At 44.8% G+C, this 9063-nt stretch overlaps 1 protein-coding gene across 5 annotated transcripts in view; it reads right to left on the bottom strand.

The window, feature by feature from the left end:
- LOC115124740 (receptor-type tyrosine-protein phosphatase F) overlaps nt 1–9063 on the bottom strand; it is a 460456-nt gene that overhangs the window by 123612 nt on the left and 327781 nt on the right. For all 5 annotated transcript variants that reach the window (XM_065013771.1, XM_065013769.1, XM_065013773.1 and 2 more), the window contains one exon: nt 5718–6029. In XM_065013771.1, coding sequence (XP_064869843.1) covers nt 5718–6029 — 312 coding nt within the window. The remainder of the gene's footprint in view (nt 1–5717; nt 6030–9063) is intronic.

The raw sequence follows: 9063 nt of genomic DNA, 5'->3' as shown, positions 1-9063 counted from the left end.
CACGTGCCTTATTAATAACAAACTCTTACGCCATCTGTAAATATGAATAAAACGTTTAAATTACGAGTCTAGTTGGTTTAGCCAAGGAAAAAGACAGGAACTTACCAGCTAGCCATGATTGGCTGAGCTAATGGACGTGTTGAACGAGAGATGAGTTCGGATTGGTTAGCCAAGCTTCTTTAAGATATAACGTTGCCATGGAGAACTACAAAAGCAGGTGCTACTGCTCTCAATTATTTAACCAGGCAAGTCAGTTAAGAACAAATTCTTATTTTCAATGACGGCCTAGGAACAGTGGGTTAACTGCCTGTTCAGGGGCAGAACGACAGATTTGTACCTTGTCAGCTCGGGGGTTTGAACTTGCAACCTTCCAGTTACTAGTCCAACGCTCTAACCACTAGGCTACCCTGCCGCCTCTACACTCTAACCACTAGGCTACCCTGCCACGTCTACACTCTAACCACTAGGCTACCCTGCCGCCTCTACACTCTAACCACTAGGCTACCCTGCCACCTCTACACTCTAACCACTAGGCTACCCTGCCACCCCTACACTCTAACCACTAGGCTACCTGCCGCCTCTACACTCTAACCACTAGGCTACCCTGCCACCTCTACACTCTAACCACTAGGCTACCCTGGCGCCCCTACACTCTAACCACTAGGCTACCTGCCGCCTCTACACTCTAACCACTAGGCTACCCTGCCGCCCCTACACTCTAACCACTAGGCTACCTGCCACCTCTACACTCTAACCACTAGGCTACCCTGCCGCCTCTACACTCTAACCACTAGGCTACCCTGCCACCTCTACACTCTAACCACTAGGCTACCCTGCCGCCCCTACACTCTAACCACTAGGCTACCCTGCCGCCCCTACACTCTAACCACTAGGCTACCCTGCCGCCCCTACACTCTAACCACTTGGCTACCCTGCCACCTCTACACTCTAACCACTAGGCTACATGCCGCCTCTACACTCTAACCACTAGGCTACCCTGCCGCCCCTACACTCTAACCACTAGGCTACCCTACTGCCTCCACACTCTAACCACTAGGCTACCCTGCCGCCCCTACACTCTAACCACTAGGCTACCTGCCGCCTCTACACTCTAACCACTAGGCTACCCTGCCGCCCCTACACTCTAACCACTAGGCTACCCTGCCGCCCCTACACTCTAACCACTTGGCTACCCTGCCACCTCTACACTCTAACCACTAGGCTACATGCCGCCTCTACACTCTAACCACTAGGCTACCCTGCCGCCCCTACACTCTAACCACTAGGCTACCCTACTGCCTCCACACTCTAACCACTAGGCTACCCTACCGCCTCTACACTCTAACCACTAGGCTACCCTACTGCCTCCACACTCTAACCACTAGACTACCCTGCCGCCCCTACACTCTAACCACTAGGCTACCCTACCGCCTCCGCACTCTAACCACTAGGCTACCTGCCACCTCCACACTCTAACCACTAGGCTACCTGCCACCTCCACACTCTAACCACTAGGCTACCCTGCCGCCTCTACACTCTATGTGACAAATAAACGTTGATTGTACTTGATATAGTGTGTGTTTACCAGAGATGGTAATGTGAAGAACAACCTGACCTGCACCAAAGTCAGATTAGGATAAAGGACAAGGACTAGATAAGGTGTATTTTTACCACTACTTTTTTGCTTGTACTTTCACCACTTTTAGTCTTGAAATCTTTGGTTGTTGACGTGGGGTTACAAGTTTATCAACTTTCAAAGCAGAATTACTTTTTCATTGTTCCTCAACTGCAGTGTTTGATGTACTATTATCTATCTCTGAGTCTCTACTTTTATCCAATGTTAAAAAAACACCATTTCAAATGTTGCTCCATAAGACTGAATCCATGTGGTAATGACGCGTTTTGATGTGGCCGGGTTCTAAATGTGTCTATCATTTGATTGTTCCTATATTTAAAAAGCATTTTAGTCATTTCAAAAGGTGGCATATTCCCCCACTACTGTTGAACAGGAACAGGAACAGGAACAAATCCAATATTCCTTTTTTTTAAATTGTCCTAATATTTGTACGCTGTACATGAGCTTGTGTCCTCAAAAGTGAATACACCTCAGTAATGTAGAACTTTTTTTTTTTGTTTTACCAAAAAGGTGAGTTCCAGACCTTTCTGGAACTATGCAGCATTACTAGTTATTGTTTATGGCAATCTCAAGAAAAACGAGTGCTTTTGGGTATGTCTATTTAGGCGTAAATCAAAATGTTGCCATAACATTCAAGAGGTTTTAAAAATGCGGCTAAATCCACAGAGGAATGCGTAAAGATCTGACTGCTGCCCATAGGATGCCTCGTTACCGCCAGCCTAGTGTGTGTGTGTGTGTGTAAAACCTCTAATTACAGCAATGAGCTGTGTAGCTGCAACTTCAAACACATTAATTATAGAGAGTTGCCTCCTAGGAACACTCCATCACGCTCCGAACAAAATAAAGAAGTGGGAAAAGGAGACGTGACTAAGTGTGTTGTGTTCCAGTTTCCAGGGCTCAGAGGGAGAGCCAGACGTGAACTATGCACGAGGACAGAACCACAGGACGAAGAAGACAGAGAGAGAAGGGATGAAGTCATAAAAAAGAGTTGGTGTTGAGGGTGATGAGCCTTAACCCTGGATAGCAAGTCTGAAAGTCACTGAGGAAGGTCAACACAGAGAGAGGACCAGAAGGAAGAGATATGAGTATAGAGAGAAGAGATAGAGATCACCAGTATAGAGAGAAGAGAGAGAGATCACCAGTATAGAGAGGAGAGAGAGATCACCAGTATAGAGAAGAGAGAGATCACCAGTATAGAGAAGAGAGAGAAATCACCAGTATAGAGAGAAGAGAGAGATCACCAGTATAGAGAGAAGAGAAGAGAGAGTTCACCAGTATAGAGAGACAAGAGAGATCACCAGTATAGAGAGAAGAGAAGAGAGAGATCACCAGTATAGAGAGACAAGAGAGATCACCAGTATAGAGAGACAAGAGAGATCACCAGTATAGAGAGAAGAGAGCGAGATCACCAGTATAGAGAGAAGAGAGAGATCACCAGTATAGAGAGACAAGAGAGATCACCAGTATAGAGAGAAGAGAGAGATCACCAGTATAGAGAGAAGAGAGAGATCACCAGTATAGAGAGAAGAGAAGAGAGAGATCACCAGTATAGAGAGAAGAGAAGAGAGAGATCACCAGTATAGAGAGACAAGAGAGATCACCAGTATAGAGAGACAAGAGAGATCACCAGTATAGAGAGAAGAGAGAGATCACCAGTATAGAGAGAAGAGAGAGATCACCAGTATAGAAGAGATCACCAGAGAGATCACCAGTATAGAGAGAGAAGAGAGATCACCAGTATAGAGACAAGAGAGATCACCAGTATAGAGAGAAGAGAGAGATCACCAGTATAGAGAGACAAGAGAGATCACCAGTATAGAGAGAAGAGAGAGATCACCAGTATAGAGAGAAGAGAGAGATCACCAGTATAGAGAGAAGAGAGAGATCACCAGTATAGAGAGATCACCAGTATAGAGAGAAGAGAGATCACCAGTATAGAGAGAAGAGAGAGAGATCACCAGTATAGAGAGAGAGAGATCACCAGTATAGAGAGAAGAGAGAGATCACCAGTATAGAGAGGAGAGAGATCACCAGTATAGAGAGAAGAGAGAGAGATCACCAGTATAGAGAGAGAGAGAGAGATCACCAGTATAGAGAGAAGAGAGAGATCACCAGTATAGAGAGAAGAGAGATCACCAGTATAGAGAGGAGAGAGAGAGATCACCAGTATAGAGAGAAGAGAGAGATCACCAGTATAGAGAGGAGAGAAGAGAGATCACCAGTATAGAGAGGAGAGAGAGATCACCAGTATAGAGAGGAGAGAGAGATCACCAGTATAGAGAAGAGAGAGATCACCAGTATAGAGAGAAGAGAGAGAGATCACCAGTATAGAGACGAGAGATCACCAGTATAGAGAGAAGAGAGAGATCACCAGTATAGAGAAGAGAGAGAGATCACCAGTATAGAGAGAAGAGAGAGATCACCAGTATAGAGAGAAGAGAGAGAGATCACCAGTATAGAGAGAGAGAGAGATCACCAGTATAGAGAGAGAGAGAGAGATCACCAGTATAGAGAGAAGAGAGAGATCACCAGTATAGAGAGAAGAGAGAGAGATCACCAGTATAGAGAGAAGAGAGAGAGATCACCAGTATATAGAGAAGAGAGAGATCACCAGTATAGAGATAATAGAGAGATCACCAGTATAGAGAGGAGAGAGAGATCACCAGTATAGAGAGGAGAGAGAGATCACCAGTATAGAGAGGAGAGAGAGATCACCAGTATATAGAGAAGAGAGATCACTAGTATAGAGAGAAGAGAGATCACCAGTATAGAGAGAAGAGAGAGATCACCAGTATAGAGAGGAGAGAGAGATCACCAGTATATAGAGAAGAGAGAGATCACCAGTATAGAGAAGAGAGAGATCACCAGTATAGAGAGATCACCAGTATAGAGAGAAGAGAGAGATCACCAGTATAGAGAGATCACCAGTATAGAGAAGAGAGAGATCACCAGTATATAGAGAAGAGAGAGATCACCAGTATAGAGAAGAGAGAGATCACCAGTATAGAGAGATCACCAGTATAGAGAGAAGAGAGAGATCACCAGTATAGAGAGAAGAGAGAGATCACCAGTATAGAGAGAATAGAGAGATCACCAGTATAGAGAGTACAGGAAGAAGAGATGTGCAGCCGTACCTGTAGTAGAAACCAGAAGTGACACATATAAACAAGAAGAGACCAGTAGAAACTTGTAAAACCAGTTAATACCAATAGAGACCAGTAGAAACAAGTAGATACCAGAAGATACCAGTAGAAACAAGTAGATACCAGAAGAGACCAGTAGAAATCAGTATAGACCAGTAGAGACCAATAGTGACCTGTCAAAAATAGCATAAATCAGTAGAGACAAGTCGAGACAGACAAACCAGTAGAAAATAGTAGAAACCAGTAAAGACGAATGGAAACCAGTAGAGATCAGCAGAAACCAGTAGAGACCAGCAGAAACCAGTAGAGACCAACAGAAACCAGTAGAGACCAGAAGATGACAGCATAAACCAGCATAAACCAGTAGAGACCAGCAGAAACCAGTAGAGACCAACAGAGACCAGCATAAACCAGTAGAGACCAGCAGAAACCAGTAGAGACCAGCAGAAACCAGTAGATACCAGCTGAAACTAGCAGAAACCAGTAGAGACCAGCAGAAACCAGTAGAGACCAGCAGAAGACCAGCAGAAACCGGTAGAGACCAGCTGAAACTAGCAGAAACCAGTAGAGACCAGCAGAAACCAGTAGAGACCAGCAGAAACCAGCAGGGACCAGCAGAAACCAGCAGAGACCAGCAGAAACCAGTAGAGACAAGCAGAAACCAGTAGAGACCAGCTGAAACCAGCAGAAACCAGTAGAAACCAGTAGAGACAAGCAGAAACCAGTAGAGACCAGCTGAAACTAGCAGAGACCAGCAGAAACCAGTAGAGACCAGCAGAAACCAGTAGAGACCAGAAACGGTTAAAGACAAGGGACAAATAGAGAAGGGAAGATGCCGGCAGGAAAGCCAAAGAGACGGACGGAAGGAGGAGGAGTCAGTCGGAGTAGAAGAGCTTCACCCAGGGAGGACGACGGTACAACCCAGAACCAGAACCTACCGTCCTCTTTAGTTTTGATCCTGACCGGAGCGCTCTCTGGGCCCGGGCCCACATCAGTGTGCGCTCTAACCCACACCTGGTACTCTGTCCACTTCTCCAGGCCCTCCAGCACATAACTAGAGGCGTCCGCTCCGATCTCCGACACATCGTGGCGCTCGGGGTCCTCGCTGGCGCTGCCGGTGGACTGGTAGCTGACGGTGTACGCCACGATGGCGCCGTGGCGGGACGCGGCGGGTGGAGCCACCCAACTCACCTTGAGGGAGGTGGAGCTTATACTGGACAGGTGCACCTCCTGAGGGGGGGCGGAGGGGGCTGTAAAGGGGGGGAGGGAGGGAACGAGCAGGGGAGGGAGGCATCAAGCTAAAATAATAACCCAACTAAAATAACATAACCAATGATGGGAAGGGAGGGGCTACAGACTCTGGACTGAGAGATTGGTTCAATCAGATATATAATAACTATGTCTGTTTTTATATGTAGATATATGTAAATAAGGTGTGTGTGTGTGGCACATTGGTGGACTGATCACTGTGCCCTCAGCTGTATTCTGTATTCTCGTCTCTATGAGGGATGTAAGAGACATGGCTGTGTGAGAGTGCAGAGGTCGCAATAACCCAGGATTCTGCATGTCTCGCACAGAAAGGGAAATAAAAAAAAATTTAACGCAGAAAAAAATATCTTGCTTTGTTTTGTAAACGCAGGTCTAAAATGCTTCTTATCGCAACTTCTGCTTGGCTTCAGTCACGGTTCATTCAGAATCGATCACGTAAAAAGTTGCTCTTCTCCACTCCGATAAAATATCTTTGCACTCGTCTTGACCAATCAAACTCCCGCATTCACAAACAGCCATTCTATCAGCAGATCCGATCACCTATGCCTGATGTGTCCGTCCCGTGTAGTTTCTCCGATAGGAAGTTACAATGCAACATTAACTTGAAGCACAACATTAAGAAATGTAGCCAGCTACTTACTCCCTATGATAAACATTCTGATGGCCATGCATCATGTGGCTGCTGGCCAAATAAATCAAATCAAATCAAATTTTATTTGTCACATACACATGGGTAGCAGATGTTAATGCGAGTGTAGCGAAATGCTTGTGCTTCTAGTTCCGACAATGCAGTGATAACCAACAAGTAATCTAACTAACAATTCCAAAACTACTGTCTTATACACAGTGTAAGGGGATAAAGAATATGTACATAAGGATATATGAATGAGTGATGGTACAGAGCAGCATACAGTAGATGGTATCGAGTACAGTATATACATATGAGATGAGTATGTAGACAAAGTAAACAAAGTGGCATAGTTAAAGTGGCTAGTGACATAAGAATGCAGTCGATGATCTAGAGTACAGTATATACATATGCATATGAGATGAATAGTGTAGGGTAAGTAACATTATATAAGGTAGCATTGTTTAAAGTGGCTAGTGATATATTTACATCATTTCCCATCAATTCCCATTATTAAAGTGGCTGGAGTTGGGTCAGTGTCAATGACAGTGTGTTGGCAGCAGCCACTCAATGTTAGTATCCCTTCTTTCTTTTCTCTCCAAAACTCTTGATTGCTGTTTAACAGTCTGATGGCCTTGAGATAGAAGCTGTTTTTCATTCTCTCGGTCCCAGCTCCTTTGATGCACCTGTACTGACCTCGGGCCTTCTGGATGATAGCTGGGGTGAACAGGCAGTGGTTTGGGTGGTTGATGTCCTTGATGATCTTTATGGCCTTCCTGTAACATCGGGTGGTGTAGGTGTCCTGGAGGGCAGGTAGTTTGCCCCCGGTGATGCGTTGTGCAGACCTCACTACCCTCTGGAGAGCCTCCCTTCCGGTTGAGGCGGAGCAGTTGCCGTACCAGGCGGTGATACAGCCCGCCAGGATGCTCTCGATTGTGCATCTGTAGAAGTTTGTGAGTGCTTTTGGTGACAAGCCGAATTTCTTCAGCCTCCTGAGGCTCATTTTCTTAGAAAATGTGTGGCTGCTAGCCAAATAGCATTGCACTTCAGATTTCTGAAAGCTAATGCAACCCCCTGGTGTGTTAACACTGTCACCGTAACCCTGAGCTTGATGACAGTGGTTGGCGTTTGTCAGTCCTCTAAGTAGTGTCAGCTAAGAGATATACCAGGTTTCACACACCCACCGACCTCGGTAGCACTTTACATTACAGCTCGGTAATAACATGGTAATAACGTGGTAATAACGTGGTAATAACCTGGTAATAACGTGGTAATAATGTGGTAATAACCTGGTAACCTGGTAATAACGTGGTAATAACGTGGTAATAACCTGGTAACAACGTGGTAATAACGTGGTAATAACCTGGTAATAACATGGTAATAACGTGGTAATAATGTGGTAATAACCTGGTAACGTGGTAATAACGTGGTAATAGCGTGGTAATAACCTGGTAATAACGTGGTAATAATGTGGTAATAACCTGGTAACGTGGTAATAACGTGGTAATAACGTGGTAATAACCTGGTAACGTGGTAATAACCTGGTAACGTGGTAATAACGTGGTAATAACGTGGTAATAACGTGGTAATAACCTGGTAACGTGGTAATAACCTGGTAATAACCTGGTAACGTGGTAATAACGTGGTAATAACGTGGTAATAACCTGGTAACGTGGCAATAACGTGGTAATAACCTGGTAACAACATGGTAATAACGTGGTAATAACGTGGTAATAACCTGGTAACGTGGTAATAACGTGGTAATAACGTGGTAATAACGTGGTAATAACCTGGTAACGTGGCAATAACGTGGTAATAACCTGGTAACAACGTGGTAATAACCTGGTAACAACGTGGCAATAACGTGGTAATAACCTGGTAACGTGGCAATAACGTGGTAACGTGGTAATAACCTGGTAACGTGGTAATAACGTGGTAATAACCTGGTAACGTGGTAATAACGTGGTAATAACCTGGTAACGTGGCAATAACGTGGTAATAACGTGGTAATAACCTGGTAACGTGGTAATAACCTGGTAATAATGTGGTAATAACCTGGTAACGTGGTAATAACGTGGTAATAACCTGGTAACGTGGTAATAACCTGGTAATAACGTGGTAATAACCTGGTAATAACGTGGTAATAACCTGGTAACGTGGTAATAACCCGGTAACGTGGTAACGTGGTAACAACCTGGTAACGTGGTAATAACCTGGTAATAACGTGGTAATAACGTGGTAACGTGGTAATAACCTGGTAATAACGTGGTAATAACCTGGTAATAACCCGGTAATAACGGCAATGGTAATAACGCGTGGTTAACCTGGTAACGTGGTAATAACCTGGTAACGTGGTAATAACGCGTGGTAATAACGTGGTAATAACG

This window comes from Oncorhynchus nerka, linkage group LG9b (genome assembly GCF_034236695.1).
Source record: "Oncorhynchus nerka isolate Pitt River linkage group LG9b, Oner_Uvic_2.0, whole genome shotgun sequence".
In the NCBI taxonomy this organism is placed as follows: domain Eukaryota; kingdom Metazoa; phylum Chordata; class Actinopteri; order Salmoniformes; family Salmonidae; genus Oncorhynchus; species Oncorhynchus nerka.
This window is presented reverse-complemented; position numbering and strand designations above follow the sequence as displayed.